Source organism: Delphinapterus leucas, chromosome 11 (assembly GCF_059928025.1).
Source record: "Delphinapterus leucas isolate spDelLeu-1000000601 "Yukka" chromosome 11, BTC_Dleu_Yukka2, whole genome shotgun sequence".
Lineage (NCBI taxonomy): Eukaryota > Metazoa > Chordata > Mammalia > Artiodactyla > Monodontidae > Delphinapterus > Delphinapterus leucas.
The window spans coordinates 21,377,973-21,398,015 of NC_143139.1; the positions used below are offsets into that span (position 1 = coordinate 21,377,973).

General features: G+C 36.9%; 2 protein-coding genes across 4 annotated transcripts in view; both read left to right on the top strand.

Moving 5' to 3' along the window:
• Positions 1-899, top strand: part of LOC149747967 (uncharacterized) — a 111,236-nt gene extending 110,337 nt beyond the window's left edge. The window contains exon 3 of one of the 3 annotated variants that reach the window (XM_089920400.1): positions 790-897. In XM_089920400.1, coding sequence (XP_089776526.1) covers positions 790-793 — 4 coding nt within the window. In that variant the 3' untranslated portion in view covers positions 794-897. Of the gene's footprint in view, positions 1-789 lie in introns of all 3 variants that reach the window. The other 2 variants (XM_089920399.1, XM_089920401.1) reach the window with 2 other exon arrangements.
• Positions 794-19,418, top strand: RASSF8 (Ras association domain family member 8). Its single transcript, XM_089920398.1, has 4 exons — positions 794-995; positions 11,252-12,141; positions 14,446-14,590; positions 15,237-19,418. Exons 1-4 carry the CDS (start codon positions 893-895, stop codon positions 15,356-15,358), a joined length of 1,260 nt encoding a protein of 419 aa, XP_089776524.1. The 5' UTR covers positions 794-892; the 3' UTR covers positions 15,359-19,418.
• The last annotated feature ends 625 nt before the right edge of the window (positions 19,419-20,043 follow it).

Genomic DNA, 20,043 nt, shown 5'->3' on the forward strand with positions numbered 1-20,043 from the left:
TTTGACCATCTAGAGGGGTGGGATAGGGAAGGTGAGAGGGAGGGAGACACAAGAGGGAAGATATATGGAGACATATGTATATGTATAACTGATTCACTTTGTTATAAAGCAGAAACTAACACACCATTGTAAAGCAATTATACTCCAATAAACATGTTTTAAAAAAAAAAACGTTTAAGACAATTATCAAACTCCAGTTAAATAAATGGGTAGAGGACAAGCGGATCATAGATGGGGAAGTTGTTAGCCAATGAAGGAATTAATATCCTTCAGCTAATATTTTCTGCACACCTATGCCTTATGCTGCACTTGGTGTTGAAGTTTCAGTGGTGTAGACAACACTCGGTCCCTTGGCCAGGAGCGTGAGGCAAGGAACACAGGGAACAAACAGATGCTGACAAGGCTGCGGAAACTGGTTCAATTATTTGTGATTCCTAAAATGACAAAAAAACTTTTTTTTAACCTCAGAAATTATCCTAATGAAGTAATTTTTGTAATAAATTAGTTTGTATGTTGAGCAATAGGGTTTGGTCAAGTAAATAAGATTTCTTTGGTCAATGGAGAGTGACTTTATGATTAATATTCTAATTGTGGAAATAGCACCATGAGGTGTCATGATTGGTGGCCATGGTTGTAGTCACACTTCTAAGTTCAGTTCTGTGAATAAGTAAGCCCATGGCCATTAATGGTAGTAGGACTATGATATACTAAAATTTGTTTTGGTAACATTTACTTACTAGGAGAAATGGCAAGATTTGTTTTATTAAAAATGTTTTTTCCTCTTTTTAGCTGACTACACAGACTCTGCCTTTTCCGTGTTTTCGTGGCCAGAGACATGACCTGACACCTTGATGACCAGTCTCAGGGCCCTCTGGTGACTGGCTGGGGCACCATGGAACTTAAAGTATGGGTGGACGGAGTTCAGAGGATTGTTTGTGGGGTCACCGAAGTCACAACTTGCCAGGAAGTTGTCATAGCCTTAGCTCAAGCGATAGGTAAGTGAACTCTCGGGGTGTCTGAGATAAAGTGGTTGATGCTTATGCTTCCTGTTGTTTTTGTTTGTTTTAAATATAGATGTCCTGTGGGTTTTGTTCATTTGGTTCCATAATACATCTCTCAGGCACACTTTTACTTATTACTGTCCCCTGCCTCCAGCTTAGGTGAGTCTGTGAAGATACTTGTTCTCTGCCTCACCGAGAGTTTACCCATCTTGAGTCTAGAGTCTGCACTGTCTTCTCACCTGTTGTTATCCTAAACAATGATTTCTGGAACTAAAAAGGTTTTCTTGAGCCAAAACGTAGATTTCAAGTTCCCAGACTCTTCATTAGGCAAAATCCGATTTTTTATTCTGAATACTTTCAGAAAAGAAATTTGCAACAAATTAAATGACGTGGTTCTTCATTAGAAAGATAATGTGTACTTTTTAAATCTTACACAGTGAAGATGAAGTAGTGAAATCCGTGCTTACCGGCTCCATCTTATTCACTTATCCCGTTGCAACTTTTCTTCTTATTTACTCTCAGTTTATCTTTATGATATTTTATGCATGTTTTTTAGTTGCCATAATTCCATTTGGAACATGATGAGGGCATAAACACCTACATCAGTAAAGCCAGTAATGTGGGCTAAAGTTTGTATTTGCATCTTAAATCCATCACTTAGCAAACATGTGGAGTTGACCCTTGAACAACACAAGTTTTAACTGCCAGGGTCCACTTATAATGGGGCTTTTTTCCCAATAGGAAATCCTACAGCACTGCACGATTCAAGGTTAGTTGAATCCACGAGGAACTGCAGATAGAGAAGGCCGGCTGACTATAAGTTATATGCAGATTTTCAACTGTGTGGAGAGTCCGCGCCCCTAACGCCGGTGTTGTTCAAGGGTCAACTGTATTGAGGAGGAAACTGTGTTCACCATGCTAGGTGCTCAGTGCCTCTTTGTCTTTGAGCTCCTTATCAAAAGTTTGTTTTTATATAGTGCTAGTTTATATTGGAAGCGTGTCAGGTTAGCTCAGGATGGAGACAAGTCACTGTCACGATGGCACCTTAGCATTTTGTAGAGGTGGTTGTGCTCCTGCATTGTGGCAAGTGCACTGTTTGAAGTTGGCAATAGCCCTATACAAAGGCAGAGGCTTTGTTTTAATACTAACATCTTTTGATTTTTCCTGAAATACTATATAGCACACTCATATATTGAAACAATGCTGAGAATCCTAGGCTTTCACATCCCATGAGATTTTCTTGCGTTTGGCACTAGTATTATATTTGTGGACTTAAGTTTAATTATTAAAAAGGAGGAAATTAAGGCATTTAATTTTATTTCATATTCTTTGCAACCAACTTATTTAGTCATTGCCCCTTTTGAAAGCCTCACATAATTTATTTGAATTAAAATATTAAGCATTGTTGGGTTTTTTCTGCTTAGTGAAAACTAAAATTAGCAAGTGTCAAATCTAAGTTTCTTTGTTATATTTGAGAATCAAGCCATGGACAGTGGTTAAAAAAACGAGTAGTTTTTAGAAAAGTCAAGGTAGTTGGAGAGTACAGTAAGCTGCATCTGTCCATGTGGTAACCATGTTCTCTACACAGAATTTCAAGGAGAAACTGTCCGGATGTACCAGGTGTGTGTTTATCCGTTTGGACTAAAGAGTGTACTTCTTTGTGGCCAAGCTATTGATAAAAAGAAGCTTTAACTGAACCTACTCCCCCCACCCCATATTTGCTTTCTCAATAACTCAGTCCAGAACTGCTTTGAAAAGTTGACAACTTGAGTACAGATGCTTTACGATATTTCTCCAAACTTGGCTAAACAACTCTCTTGCTGAATCATAAATACTTCATTGAATTCAGAATTCACCTGAGAGATGATTCAACTGGAAACCAGCGAGCACTGTTGATCCTTGCTTCTGTTGTGCCATAAAATTTTCTCAGCCTCAGATTCAGTATGCTTCTAATACACACTTAAATATTTATCTCCATTGTCACGAAAGTTATTGGTGTTCCGAGTCTAAACACTAAATGAAAATGTTATAGTATTTTGACCTTATTTATACTGTAAGAAATAATATAGGGTTTATTAATTAGGGAAAATTGCTGCTGTAACAAACACCTGCAGAATCTCTGTGGCTTCACACAGTAAAAGGTTTAGTTACACTAATAGCAGCATATATGGACTGACTGAGCAAAACCGCAGATCTTTCTAAAAAATTTATAGTGACGCAACATATAGAATAGCTTCTTAAGTTAAAGTCCACATATTTGCCCATGGGGGAGGCACTATATATATGATTAGGGATTATTGAGTTTTTCTGGGTAGCTAAAATTGCTTTCAGGAAACCATCGTGATATAAAAACATGTATATATATTGGCAGTCTGCAAATATATATGACAGCTAACATTTTCTGACTCAATGGTACTAACCACTCCAATCAAGTTAGAAAAGAGCTAAAGATAGAACATAATTTGATAAAAGATTTTGAATGTTAGTTACTAGTATAGAAGGAAATCCTTTCTCCTCTGATCTTTGACTACCTTGACAGGTTATATTTAGGTGATAGAAATAGAACATATTCCCAAATTATAAGAGACAGTAACTAAAAGTGAAACGATGATTGACACACTCAATTGGCATGAAGTGTTAAACTTCCCAGCAGGAACGCACTGTTTGGGTACTACACCCTGAGATTTCTGAAACATTCCCAATTTTAAATATTCGACCTTCTTTTTCCCATAAACTATCCCAGAAATGCCATTATTTCAAAATAGAGTTCAAACTACTTCTCAGATCTGTATGTGAAACAGAAAGCCTTAAACAATTCATCTGTCTCAAGTTAAGTTGAGAAAATGCATTTGCTTTTACAAAATCACAAACGAAAAATATGAAAACTATGTACTTCTGCCCTCAAGTAGCTTAGAACTTAAAGTACAGATAACAAAAGATTAGAGAGGAAACAAAGAGGAGGAAGAAATCAAGGAGACTGAGGGAAAGGTTTTCTGATTCACACCGCTTTGTTGCCTGGTGCCATTTAAAGTACTGAAGATTCAGAAGTTTTCTCTGTTCACACTTCTGATGATCTTGTCCCATATCTCTTTCAACCGGGGCCAGAGCTAGCATTTAATACAAACAAATTGATTGGGGCTGGGGCCCAAGATGGCGTGGATGGTTCCCAAAAGCCATGTTTCATAGAGTTTGCCCCCAACAAAATCAGTTTTCAAACAAACACATTTTATGCTGATCTCTGGTTTTATTATTTGTTAATATTTCTTTCTCTTCTCTGGAAGTCTCTTCAAAGTAGGGGCCCTGCTTATTTATCCTTCTTATACCATTGCTTTGCCTAAAGTAGTTGGTACTCTACAAAACATAGTTTCTAGAACAGTGCTTCCCCATAGAACTTTCTGCAAGGATGGTAATGATCTGTGTCTGTGCCGTCCAGTACAGTAGCCACTAGCCACATGTAGCTATTACCTACCTGAAGTGTGGCTAGTGTAAATGAGGAAATGAACTTTTAATTAAAGTTTAAATGTGGCTCGTGGCTAATAGCTATTGTAGTGAACAGCGCAGTTCTAGAAGATGACTAACTAGTATCTCAGACTTAAAATGTCCAAACCCAAGCTTTGTGTCCCAACTGTTGCCCATCCTCAGATTTCCTCCCCCTCATCTCAACAAATGGGAACTATTGCTTTTAATTGATTAGATCTAAAACTTTTGTGTGATCTTTGGTTCTTTTCTTGCTCTAATACCTTACAACTAATCCATCAACAAATCCTCCCTGTACTATCTTCAGTATATATCCAGAATCCTGTTGCTTCTGTCCACAGCCACTGTTACGACCGTGATGTAAGCCACCATCATTTCTCACTTAGATTTTTGCAGTGGCCTTCCAACTCATTTCCCTGTATCATCCTGGTCTCCTGCAGCCTATTCTCAACAGATTTATTTTAAAGTAATACTTTGAAACTATGCATCATCATCACTCTTCTGCTCAAAACCCCTTAGTGGTTTCCGGACTCACTCAGAAAATTTTAAAGTCCATACGATGGTCTTTAGGGCCCTAAATGAATCCCTGCTTTACCTCCAGCTTCATTTCCTCCCACTCACTTTTGATTGCTTCCTCTTAAACGTGTCAGAGACAGTTCCGCCTTAGTCTTTGCACCTGTTCATCTGTCTGCTGAGAATACCGTGCGCCCAGCGCTCTTCCAGATTCACTCCCTCGGCTAACTGCTCCCTGACTGCCTGTCCATGCACACACGCACACATACTCGCCATCTGCCATACTCTATTTTTCTCTATTGTGCTCCCCCCAGCCCCTGCGACATGTTACATATAGGCCACAATCCATTATCCACATTTTTGAAACCTAAAAAATTTTGAAAGCCTAAAGTTTATCATACTTAATTTGTTAGCCATACCTGGCATGGCTTGAACTCATTTGGTAGTAAAAACTGATCTGATTTGTTGTGAGGCGGAGGCTGCTTTTAATCTATATTTATTCCATTTGGTATGAAATTGATATATTTTACTTTAGAATTTTCAATATGTTTGACTACAGACCTGCAGGATAGCACTATGCTACCTTCCTTTAATCCAAAAAATTCTGAATGTTTAGCATATCTGACCTTAAAGCTGTTGGTTAATGGACAGTAGACATACATTCTTTCCTTTGTGTGTTGTGTATTGCCTGCCACTCTTTTGTTATTGCTTATTCTCATAGCTTAAAACCATGTCTAGCATGTAGTAGTTACTCAATACCTACTTGTGAATAAATGAATGAATTTTTTTACGTTTCTGTGAATTACAGGCTGAACTTGGTGATGTCCCATTCATCTCTAAGATTATGTGATCCTTTAGAAGATAAAGAAAATAATATATTTTATATTGTCACATTTAACTCTTAATTTCATATATAAATTATCAATTTTAGAAATTTATAAATTGGTTAATTTTGTATCTCTTTACAAGTAGCACTATCCATTGTAGACTATTTTGAAATTTAGCAAAACACAAAGAAGGTAAAAGAAGCACTCATGACCTTGCTTCCTAGAAGTAAACACTCTAAGCAATGCTTTTTATGTACCTACAGATGAGTTTTTAAAAAAAAGATTTCACTCTAATGCTTCATAGTTTTAAAGTCCCACTTTTCATTACTGAATTGAGAATTAAATTTTCCACATCATTTAACAGTCTCACAGCAGTCTTATGAGAAAGGCCCTGTTATGATCCGTATTTCAGAGATGATGGAACAGAGGCACAGAGATGTTAAATAACATGCCCAAGCGTCCGTAGCTGGTAAGGAGGGTCCTGGGATTCAAACCAGTAGTCTGATTCAAGAACCCTGCTCTTAACTACTATTATACTATGTCATTTATATCCCCTATAATCTCAATGGACAACTGTTAGAAAATATAGTCACCGACTGAATTACATTGAAACAAAAACTAAAAATCCTTATTACTAAAATATACTGCTTTTTTATAGCCAGGGTCATCTTTTACAACTTGTATATTTATAGCAGTAGTGTAGTATATCATCCATAATTCTGAGTATCATCCATAATTCTAAGTACCTTCTATATTTTCCACATCCATAAAAGATTATTTTAATGAATGTAAACACATGTAATTCACAGCATGCATCAGTCAGGATGGGTAAGATTATGCTACATTAATAATCCCCCAAACTTTAGTGGTTTATAATGATATGTTAGCTGTTATTTTGGTTAATATTATTTATGTAAAGTAATCAGCACAAAGCCTAGCAAACAGTGGGCATATTAAATGTTAATCATTATGAAATCAATAAATGTTTTCATTATTTTTAGTCGTAGTATATTTATAATAAAATCCTAAGTAAGTCCTAAATTAATGTGCAGTAATTCTGAGATTACATGATAGTCTTATCAACACACTGGGAAAATATACTGTGAATGATTTAACTATGGGTTGAATGCACAGGAGCTGACAGGTTATACTCAAAGATATTCTTGTACCACTGTCATCGTAAGATAAATACTCTATGGTAAGAGTTATCTTAATAGCTACACACAGGACTTACAGAAAGTTCATTGACAAATTTTCAGAATAGTTGTACATCATTGGGAAATTGCTTTAAAATATATATATATATAAAAGCATCAAAAGCATTTAACAGACTATAAAATGTTACAATCTAAGTTCTGTTACAGAGAGCAATGTTTATTGTAAGAATTCTGAGTCATTATGGAATGAATTAGTTTTGTTCACTAGATTCTGCATAAGATTCCAAAATGTTTGTAGCTCAAGGAGAAAAGTATCTATTAGAAAAACTGAGTGGAGTAGGATAGTTTATTCACCACAGATAAAGAATAAGTCAGGTGTTAACTGACATTGCTTACAGTATGTCCAGAAACAGGAGGATATGTTAACATTAAATTCGTGAGAGGTTAATGCCAGCTCTGTCATGTCCTTTTGAAGAACATAGAGTGTTCATCTTTGGGGTAAGGAGGATTTCATACTGAAGAAACGATCAAATGTCAGTTAAAACTAAAATTTCTGAAGAGCATTCATGATCAGGGTGTCTAATAGAATATATTCCCAGGGCCTGACACTATTTCTGACAAATGTTTGTTCACTATATATTTGTTGAATACATAACAAGAAGTGACACTTTTTTTTTTTTGCGGTACGCGGGCCTCTCACTGTTGTGGCCTCTCCCGTTGCGGAGCACAGGCTCTGGACGCACAGGCTCAGCGGCCATGGCTCACGGGCCCAGCCGCTCTGCAGTATGTGGGATCTTCCCGGACCGGGGCACGAACCCGTGTCCCCTGCATCGGCAGGCGGACTCTCAACCACTGCGCCACCAGGGAAGCCCCCAAGAAGTGACACTTTTAAATGATTTTATTTTTTTGGCTCTAAGGAGAAATTTCCTAAAATTGTAAAAAAAAAATGGTTACAGTTTTTTAAATGGTTGAAATAAGAGGATAATGTTTCTGGGTGACTCATATTTGAGTGTTCGAATTTTGGTGTATATTTCTAAAACTTCATATTACTTCACCTAAATATTCCACTTTAAGTTAGGTGAAAGTAGTCTGTTATCTCCTTTTTTTAAAAATTTTTTTAACGTCTTTATTGGAGTATAATTGCTTTACAGTAGTGTGTTAGTTTCTGCTGTATAACAAAGTGAATCAGCTATACATATACATATAACCCCATATCTCCTCCCTCTTGCGTCTCCCTCCCTCCCACCCTCCCTATCCCACCCCTCTTGCATCTCCCTCCCACCCTCCCTATCCCACCCCTCTAGGTGGTCACAAAGCACCGAGCTGATCTCCCTGTGCTATGTGGCTGCTTCCCACTAGCTATCTATTGTACATATATATCAGTCGTCCAGTGAGATTCCACTGATGCACTAAAATCTCTTTGTGATTTTCCTCATTATATGAAGTTAATGATTCTTGGGATTACACTCAATTGCTTCAGCTCTTCAGAAGTATAGTCAATATTTTATTTATCATTACAAATTGTGGCATACAGGCCTAGGTAGCCAAAACAGTTTAAACTACAAATGCCATAGATAGATAGATAGATAGATAGATGTATGTTCCTTTTTATTAGTCTTAGGGCTACATCAAGATAGTATGCAAGGTAGAACTAAGTGTATCCACTTAATAAACTGCAATAAAAGGAGTTTTGCAGGAGGAATTGGAATCTGTCTAAATGAAGTATTCATGTTCTGTAGGGCCTTGCCAAGTATACGCATTCAAATTCCAATGATTGTGGAATTTAACTCTTACATAAACTATCTAAAACCCAATTTCTGTAATAAAATCAAAGTATTAATTCATTTACTTTTTAAAAAAGCTTTTTTATATAGCTGGATGGATTTTTTTGCCTAATTGCACTAAATATGCATTATTTAACAAAAAGGAAACGCTAGCAATAAAAGCAATCCTAAATAATCTACCAAGACATTCTCATAGAGCAGCAGCACTTCCATTAAGCATTGGAAAACTAAGCTTTATATTTAATTATGACTAAATTAGAGTCCTTAAAATTTTTGATTTCACTCATATAATGTAATGATTCAGTTTTCTTTTTAAAGATGCTTCATGGCCTGGTAGGATTAGAGAGGGCTCTACTGGTCTAGTCCAACCCTTCATATTTACTGATGAGGACCCAGGGTCCAGATAGCAGGAGTGAGATCTAAAAGTAGTTGATAGACAGCAGAGCCAGGAACACAAAGTGCTGTGATCTTTGAAGCAGTGTGTACATCTGGAACGAGTTGAACCGTGAAGATTTGTTGGGTGGTTTTTCTTGGTATAATTACAGTAATTTTTAACTTGAAAATCTTTAGAAACATTTTTTTATTCCAAGAAGCCAAATCCAGTGTGCTCATAAGGCTTTGCATTCCCCTTGTTTGCCCAGGTATTTTGATAATAGCAACAACTAATACTTGTATAGCACTTTTCAACGTTATAAAACATGTTTATATTTTATATCTCACTTAACTCTTACAACATTGTCAGGTAAGAAAATACAAGTCTCACTCTACAGATGAAGAAACCAGAGCTGAGGGAAATTTAATAATTTGTGCAAATCACGTAAATATATGGCAGAGCCAGATCTGAAAACAGGCCTTCTGACTCCAGAGAGCCCATATTCTTTCTTTCCACTCTGTCCAGCTTTACATAGCTAGGAGTTGCTGCAAGTTGATTAAGAATTCTTTTAGTCAGATTGTTGTCGCGTCATGTCACTATTTAAAGGAGGTCTCTGGTCAGCCCTTTTGTCATGTGAAAAACAATGTGTTCAATTAATGATGGCTGCCATGTATTGAAAACCTGCTACGGGCCAGGCAGTATGGCAGGTGCTTATTAGCCCTGATTCTGACTCTCAGAACCTATGAGGCACTGCCCCTCTCCCCACTTTAGAAGTGAAGTTAGGCTACTTAACCAGCAAGTAATTTACCCGAGCTTAAAACTCTAGTCTGTTTGCTTTCAAAGCTTCAACTTTTCAGCTGCACCCAAGATTCAGGTTTCCTTAAAGACGAACATACACATATGCTTAGAGCAGTACCACTCTTCATCTGCTACTTTTGAATAGCACATGTGGGTGTTCATAGTACATATCCAGATTTCCATTTATTGGCCCAGCAATTGAGGAAATACTACTATTGGTTCAGAAGCTCATGAAATAAAAAAGAAGACAGGGAAGTCAAATCAGTAGCTGTATATGCCAATATGATAATTGCTAGATGGCAAGGTGAGTTTTTTTTCTTTGTAATAATATTAACTACTAATGGACACTTTTTTAAAATTGAGATGTAATTGATATATAACCTTACATTAGTTTCAGATGTCTAATGGACACTCTTAACAAAATTAATATTTTCCATCTGACCCACACACCTTAAATGGAAATATTTAGGAAGTGTATTCAAGCTAATGACATTATGTTGTCTTCTGAATCTTTATCTTCCATAATTACTGTTAGAATCAGTATATTTTTAACATAAATGTAATTTTATTCTACTTTTGTTTTTTAATAATATCATTTTTGCCTTTTTAACGTTTTTTAAAAGACTCTTTGAAGCTATTATCAAAACTGAACAAGACTTCTTCTCTTCAGGCCCCACTCTTTATATGAGACTGTTTTGAGGGGTGTTTTCACTGGGGTGATTTTTTTATTTGCCACAGGTATGCAGGACGGTATGGGCAAGGAAAGGCCTACCCAGCACCTGTAGCTGGGTAGCAGGTCCTCAACTGGCTCCATGTCTCCTTTCAGGAGGAGAGCCGGGGGCTCCAACCTTCCCAAGTCCTGATGTGCAGAGAAATCAGAGGGATTCCTCAAGTGGAAGTTTGCTCAAGTTCTGAAGTCCTGCCTGGTTCCTGGGACCAGGCCCTCCTGGCTTCCAACAGGACACTCTAGTGCCCTCCTTAGTTTCAGCTGGAGGTCTTGCCGCAAACAAGGTCTAGGCGGTCAGGCCTAGGGTAGATTAAGATTAAGAGGGTAGATTAAGATTCCCATTGAGGTTTAAAGTGTAAAGATGAGTTTCTAAGCGAGTCTGAAGAGTGTATGCAGTTCACATCCCATAGTTTTGTGTGTTACGTATCTTAAGGAGTTCAGTATCCTCAAGTGAAAGTTTTAAAGACATCATGGGCTGGACTTTGATGCTAATTAAGAAGACACAGTTATCAAATAGTGTCCTATGTCTGGAGGCATTATTTTAGCTGTTGTGTATCCCTTTTTGACAATTTATTCTTATCTTTTTTTATCTAGGTCGAACTGGAAGGTACACTCTTATAGAAAAATGGAGAGATACTGAAAGACACTTAGCACCTCATGAAAATCCTATCATATCCTTAAACAAATGGGGGCAGTACGCTAGTGATGTACAGCTGATTTTACGTCGAACGGGGCCGTCTCTCAGTGAGCGGCCCACGTCGGATGGTGTGGCTCGAGTTCCTGAAAGAACTTTATGCAGGCAGAGTTTGCCCCCCTTAGCTAAACTGAGGCCTCAGATTGACAAAGCAATCAAAAGGAGAGAGCCTAAAAGGAAATCGTTAACATTTACAGGAGGTGCCAAAGGGTTAATGGACATTTTTGGAAAAGGTAAAGAAACTGAATTTAAACAAAAGGTGCTGAATAACTGCAAAACAACAGCAGATGAGTTAAAGAAGCTGATCCGTTTGCAGACAGAGAAGCTCCAATCCATTGAGAAAGAGCTAGAATCAAATGAAATAGAAATACGATTTTGGGAGCAAAAATATAATTCTAACCTTGAAGAAGAAATTGTCCGCCTGGAGCAGAAGATCAAAAGAAACGATGTAGAAATTGAAGAGGAGGAATTCTGGGAAAATGAATTACAGATTGAACAGGAAAATGAAAAACAGCTGAAAGATCAACTTCAAGAAATAAGACAGAAAATAACAGAATGTGAGAGCAAATTAAAGGACTATTTGGGTCAAATCCAGACTATGGAAAGTGGTCTTGAAGCAGAAAAATTGCAACGGGAAGTTCAAGAGGCACAGGTCAATGAAGAAGAGGTTAAAGGAAAGATCGGTAAGGTCAGAGGGGAGATTGACATTCAAGGCCAGCAGAGTCTGAGGCTGGAAAATGGTATTAAAGCCGTGGAAAGGTCTCTTGGACAAGCCACCAAACGACTACAGGTAAGGACACGTTTATTAGAATGTTTCATCTATTTAAAAGAGTTAAATATTTGGAATCTAAAACACTGAACTCCTCTTTTTCTTTCCTCATGGAAGCTTCTTAAACTCTGTATTTCTCCAAATCACTGTAGGTTTGCTCTTGATTTTCCAGAATGATAATGCCTTTATTTTCACCACTGGTCATGGAAAAGAATCTGAAAATAGAAAAAATGTTCAATAAAACACAGAAAGTTGACTGGAAATATATATAGAGAAAAAAGAATTAAATATATTTCGGCATCTTCTTTACTGATTATTCATTTTCTCTTACATTTAAAGTTAGAAACTTACTTTGGTTTATCATTTTCTTAGAATTTCTGTGACTTACGACAAAGCTAAGATATGAGGCCAAAACAAAGATGAGAGCTGAAGCCACACAGATCCTTTTCCACGGAAGAAGCTTTCTTACTGTGGCAGTGATAGCATTAGGTAATCGGATACAGGAGATGAGAATCTCAGAGCTGGAATGGACACTAATGATGAGATAGTGAATCTGACCTTCTCCTTTTAGTGATAGGGAAACAAGAGCTGAAAGAGATTACCAAGGATTGGTTCACCAGTGATTTTGCGGCTAGCTGGCTGCTTATCTCTCATGTCTCCTTTGTTGCTAACCCCACCTCCTCCCCTCTCCCTCAACTGTCCTTTGCTTCCCTGAGGAGAGGGGCAGGTTCCTCTCTGATTTTTCCCCATCTCTAGTGGGTACGAGAACATTTCTATTTCACACTTACTCCATGATCACTCAGCTTGTATTTCTTGGATACCCATTCTTGAAAAGACAGTGTGGTAATGTTAATGGGAGTTGCAAAGAGCTACCAGTTTCTAACAGCTGAAATGAGAAAGAGACACAGCTGATTATAATACAGCTACTTATATTTAAATAAATTAAAGTTAAATAATATTCAATAAAGATGTTTAAAAATATTAAATACATTTAAATTTCTGTTTTAGTCACATTTGGCCACATTTCAAGTGCTCAGCAGCACATATGTGCAGTGGCTGCTGAACTGGACAGTGCCGGTTTAGAAGCTGTGTGATCATGGATCAAAGAGTGAACCGTGAGGCTTGCTGGTTAGAAATTGAGAGTGTATGTAGTAACAGCATCTCCAGATAGTGCCTGTGCACACCGGAGTTTGAGAAGAGCTGCTGTAGAGCAGGAACAGTTCCACAAGCAGAGAAAGCTGACGTTTCAGGAAGAACTGATGTGATTTCCTTTCTCTGCCACTAACTACAGTGAGAGGTAGAACTACCACCAAAATTTGCAGTCAGGAATTTCTCATATAATAGAAGGTTGTTAACTTATGATTTGTCAGCATTTTACTATTTGGGTTCATTTCAACACAAAAAGAGTGCAGTTGGAAATTATATTGCCTTGATATTACAGGAAACACTAATTTGTGACAGTTGTTACTAATAAACCCCACTACCTGTGAAAAGTATCTAATAGTCAAACTACTAACGTATCTCCAAGTACCCCCTACACTCAAAGTAGCAAAAAACCCCGCCTTTCTATTTTCTCTTCCCTATATCCTTACCACGTCCTCTGACACAACCAGCTTGGATGCGGCCTTGCCACTTTTTCTTATAGTGCCCTAAAGGAGAGAAAGAGAAGAAAGTCCATTTGATAACAGAATGCCTCTCCTTGCTTTTGGAGCTTTCTGGCCGTCCAAACTTGGTCTCCTTACTTTAGCGCTCTTCAGTTCTCAGATCTGCTCATCAAGGATTAAAAAACCCCATAGTGGGAATCTTGCTCTCCTTGCTTTCCTTGCTATGATATAAATCTCAATCATGGATCCCATGAAAACTTAAACAGGTTAAAAAAAACAAGAACCCTGAATCTCATGGACCCAAGTGACTATTAATTTTGCAGTCAGTTATGAAGTAGATAATAAGGAAGTTTAATTGTGAACAGCTTAGCAAGCTTGCTGTAAACAGCAGGATGGATGCAATCCAGTGTTTTATTCATGAAAGTTTATAGACATATATTTATTTCATCAGGGGCATAGTATACTCCTAACGGAGGAAAGCATGACATTTAAGAGGACAGACTGAAGAAGTTGTCCTTTATTTGCTTAACTTTTGGCCCATGCCACAGAGTGAAAGTGACCTCCTTAGCCCATTACATCGATATAAACCAGGTTTGTTAAATGCATTCTTGGGAAAGGTGTCCCACATTCAACCCTTGTAGCAGGTGGGCTGTCACCAGGATGCCTGTAGCTGGCCAATAGTGAATCCTCAAATTTTAGAAAGCATTTAACTCCCATCTAGGACAAAGAACAAGAATTGGAGCAGCTGACCAAGGAGCTGCGGCAAGTCAACCTCCAGCAGTTTATCCAGCAGACAGGGACGAAAGTCACCGTTTTGCCAGCGGAGCCCATCGAAGTGGAGGCCTCGCATGCAGACCTAGAAAGGGGTAAGATTTGAGAGATTGCTTTTTAAAAAACTTTACTCTCTTAACTTGGAATAAACTGCTTACATTCGGCTAAAATGTTCTCCTACCATTCAAAGCTAATTCTTGGGCCGCTTAAAAAAATTTTTGACGTACTTGCTGTTTCTGGGGAAAATCAATAATATTTAGGTTATTTATTTACTTAGATGACCAGATAGCCTACCATTAGTTTTAAACTGCTTCCTTACAAACTTTTCCTGAAATGTGTGAGTCGTAGTCTATTAATTGAGTTTATTAATTGAGTTTTGGCTTCTCTCTGTTCCGAATGCCCCTTCTTCCTCTCCTAAAAGTCTTTGTTATTAATTTGGGCTGATATTTAAAGGACACTTCTAAATCTGTATATGCATATCATCTGAACAACCCAGAAAGAGAAGCAAAATGTTCACCTTTTAAGAAAAGATCATGAACTGTTGAAATCACTGAAAACTATTTTATCAACTGAGAGGGTCAAGCAGACGTAACCTCTCCTCTCACCCAGGACTCACAGGGGGTTGCAATCGTTACTGTATATTATTTGGTTCTTGAGAGCAGGAAAAGTTCTAATTTTTCATATTGCTAAGTACTCCAGGTTACTGCAAACATCAAATGACTTTCTCTGTTTCCTGTTTAGAGGCACCATTCCAGTCGGGGTCTCTGAAGCGACCTGGTTCCTCTCGGCAGCTCCCCAGTAATCTTCGTATTCTACAGAATCCTATCTCGTCTGGTTTTAATCCTGAAGGCATATATGTATAACATTATCTGTCTTCAGGGGAGAGACCCAGTAAAGGTACCAAGGACAGTGAAAATTCCTTCTTTGATTTTGTGCCAATGATGAACAGAGGATATATTTCACAAGCCACCGTATCTTTTTTCTGTCCTAAATTGCATACCACTTGGAGCCATACCCTGTGCACTGATGCTAAAGAACAAAGAAACTGTGTTTTCACACATCCACAGTGTTGATGTTTTTGTGCAGCAGCTGTAATGCAAAGCCTTCATTTTTATTTGTAGCATTTCGAGAGCATTAGGAAAGTATTATACTGTGTGTATACATAAATAAAACCGTGACTTCAGAATGAAGAGAAATATGTGACTGGCTTAGTTTATTTATTCCATGTAATCAATTAAGGAGTGAGTGTTGACGTTTTAATATTTTTTATTAATACTTATCCTGTGACTGAGTTACATTGCATATTGTGTGACGATGACTCTGTGTGCATGTTGCCAGACTCCATGCGTTGCTGAATTATAGCTACACAAGTGTCATAGGGGGCTCCGCCATGGAAACTGACTCCAGAAGAACTGACTTGCATTTACCTTGTGAACCCATCCTAGCCGCTGCTTAATTAGGTGAGATAATTCAGGTTTTCTTTTTAATCTGGTGTTTCATCTTTTCTTTACAGTATTTCCAGCATATGAACGAACCACATACAAGAGCAGAAATATTTTCATGAAGTAAATTACATGTTTAAAAGGTTTGCAGTGCTTCAGACACTGTTGAACAAAAATGTAATTGTTGAATATCTATCCAAACAGGCATGGGGTTTCCTGATACATTATGCGTTTTGTTTCTGCCCTGCCTCATTATTTTAGTCTCATGGGTCCTCAGAGTTGCCATCATACATAAATTAGAAATGTCTTAAAAAAAAAAAGAGATGTCCAAGGATATCTTCAGGAAGGTTGCTTTAAGTGATATTTTTTTTATTTTAAAATAACCCACTTTATATGTATGGTCTATTGGTGTAAGCACCCATGGATAAGTTATTGCTTGCACAGAATTTACTGTGTACATTATGAACTATTGCAATTTTTCCAGTCACTTAAATAGAAAGTAGATTGGAGTTAGTTACTTTTTACCAAGGAAATAAAGTTAAAGTCAGTGTTCGTTTTTATTAATTTTCAGCTTGACCTTTGCAGGACATTAATCTCCATTTGTACATATATTATTTTCTTGTTTATAAAACCAAAAATGAGTCAACACCCCTCCCATGAGTACTGACTTAACTAAGATGCACAAGAGTATCTAGATGGATGTGGTCAGATACTTCTTAGCTATTTTTACTTTCCCTCTGATCAGAATTTGGTACAATATAATTAAGACTTTCATCTAAAATTTAAAGTAGTTTTTTATTCTGAGGAAAACATATTGTCTGTATTATTTACATGCAACAAAATAAAAGTGGATTAGTATATTAATGCCATGGTAACAATAAAAAGGTGTAAGTTATATCCTATGCATGAGGGCAATTTTTGATGTTTTAAACGCATCTGACTTATTTTTGGTTTAATGAATGCTGAGAATGCTGCTATATTTAGGTTTCCAATGACAATTTTTAAGAATGGCTATGACAATATGTAGAAGCTTCTAGAGGACTGAAAGTAATAATGCATAGTTGCCTTTTCTAGTCCAGCTAAATGGCAGACCTCAACTAAAAATATTTTCTTTGGGTTCTTGGAGTTATCGAGTTGACCTTGCCATTATATTGTTTTGCAAAAAAAACCTTGAGAAATAAATGATTCTTATCTAATAGCCACAATCTATACACATTTGCTCTCAGTTTATAATAGTTATTTCATATCCATATATATTTAAAAATTAGAATTAAAAAATCAAAATAATTTGTAGATTTTGTGACAATAATGGTTTATGTATGCCTGATATATGCCTTATTTTTAAAGGGTTCCATTCTATACTGGGTCATTTTGTTATTGTTGTTCAGAGAAATTGAGATCTTATTCACAAAGAAAAACATTTTTATAAGTTGATCACATTCTATTTAAATCAAAATGTTAAACCTAGATATATTAGACTTCGCAATTTTTAATTGCAACGATGCCTGGGCATGCCATGCAAAACACAAAGTATCCAACTTAATTGTAAATTATTATCAGCATTAACCTAATAACTTTAAAGAAAGACTGTTAGTAGGATTCTGACAACTTCATCTGAATTTTCAAGCTGCCAAATAATCTTCACAGACCTAACTACAGATAGAAATACTATTTCCTGGATGAGAAGAGTATATAAATGTGAATTTGATTAATACAATGAGCAGCTGTACTTTTTAAGCAGTTATATTATCAACACTTCTGGAAGCACATCTCTAAGAAATATTTTCTAAGTATTTTTTTTAAATAGAGGAAAGAAAACTCATTTCCCTAGAACATCTTAAAAATATCTTAGTCTATTTCTGATTATTTTTATCTATTGTGAATACAAATGAGTTAGATTAAGTGCCACATCTTTGGATACATTTCAGAGGGGAAGTGGGCAATGGTACGCAAAAATACCAAATAGAAAATTTTGCATCTGGGGGCATATTCAGGTTCTGAATACTAAATTAGACTGTAAGTTTTTTAAATTATTATTACACTGAAAGTTGTTTTATTGTGATTTTCTACAAGTATTAAATACATTAGAAGATTTTTTTTTCTTACCAGGGAATAATTTGAAATAGTATTGGTATATTTGACCCTTTTGAGTGTTTGTCATCCTCAGCGAATGAACCGTAGTGGCTTGCCTCAATCCTTTTGTCGTTCTTATGAGATATTTTGGTTTGTTAGCTTTTCTCTTTTTTTTTTTCTCCTGATGCACAGGGTATTTATATGTGAGACTTTGGTTGGTGTTAATAGGAGTTACCCATTTAAATCCCTCAGCCATCCCTCAGCCATCACTGAGCTCGTCATCAATTTCTGTAGTTCAAATTAATCAAACTAGAGCTCAAACAAGACTAATACGGTAAAAATGTAAAAGTTACGGTGTGAAATGTGAATTTTAACAATGTTTAAGAAGAACAAATAAGCACTTGCTTCCAGAACATAAACACATTTTGCACCTGTGTTAAAAGAAAATTTTCTTTGTGAATAAGAGCAAAGTGGCCTTTAGAGAAAAGAAACTTCATTTAAAACCGTTTCTGTGAACATCTTTCCAAGTTACAACTATAATAATGGATTGAGGAGACAATATGGAAAAGGCAGAAACTCTTGATTTCAGGTGCACAAAGGGCATGGGCAGATGGACGGTTCCTTGTGTGCATTGCCTTTGAAAAATTGGGCCTTAACTTATATGTAAATAAGGATGCTGTGTTCACATCCCTCTTCTACCTAAAGTTGTCTTTATTAGTCCACATTGTATTAAATTTAGCTCATAAGTATTACTTTTATGTCAGTTTTTTTAAGTTGCATGTTTATACTGTTTGCTACAGTGTTTTTCAGTTTTGGTTTAAGACCATCAGCTGTACGGAGAAGACAGAACAATCACTATTTATTCAGTGTTGCTGCTTTACATTTCCAGAGTAAGCTTTTGATGCCAGGACAGTGACTGCTTGAAAGCTGCAGGAGCTCTATTCCAGTGCATTTTATATATTTTTAGAAACCAAATAAATGCAGATAACTATTTAGTATACTAATTATATTAAACCAGCAGAAATATAAAGGCAATAAAGTATATACATATATATATGGGGGGAGGGAAAAGATGAAAAATAGGATTACAGCCAGACATGGTGATAGCCCTAAATGTATTTCTCAATCTGTCTTTCTTTATTGACCCGAAGAGGATTTGAGTTGCTGCAGCTTTAAACAGAAAAATGCCGTGTCCACTAATTGTGGACACATAAATATGCTTTTAGTACTGCTTTGCTTATGTACAAGTAAAATGTCTGTAATCTGTATTATATGTAATTGTTCTTTTCTTTTGACTTTCATTTCAAAATGTATATTTTCTGATTATTATCATGAGCTGTAAAACAAAGGATCAATATCTGATATTCTCCCAAATAATAAATCTTCAGGATTCACTGGGGCATTACAATTGCTGGTCTGTTTCTTACGTATGTAATATTTTTTCTTTTTTGCGGTATGCGGGCCTCTCACTGTTGCGGCCTCTCCCGCTGCGGAGCGCAGGCTCAGCAGCCATGGCTCACGGGCCCAGCCACTCCGCAGCATGTGGGATCTTCCTGGACCGGGGCACGAACCCGTGTCCCCTGCATCGGCAGGCGGACTCTCAACCACTGCGCCACCAGGGAAGCCCCGTATGTAATATTTTAAACTGTAATTGTTTTTCCTTTAAAAGATGCCTAAGAGAAAAGGTCTGCATATCAGTGATACAGAATTACATTTTTCTAAAAGTAATGTTAATTATAAGTAAAGAATTATCTTTTCCTGCCAAGGCAGCTGCTTCATCTGAGTGACACTGAATTAAGAAACTAATATGCCTCCCTTTTATTTCAAAAGTAAAAGAAAAAATTATTTAGTATTGAAGGGCTGTATTCCCAGATCTCTTTAAAACCACAAGTGAGAGGAAGAGCAGGAACAATTCAGTCCTTTCCACCTGCCGGGCACAACAGGAGGTGCATTCTTCCACCCAGGAACTTCTCCCAAATCACATAACTGATAAGTAGCTCTTAGGGTCCTTGAATGTAGTCCTTTCGGATACC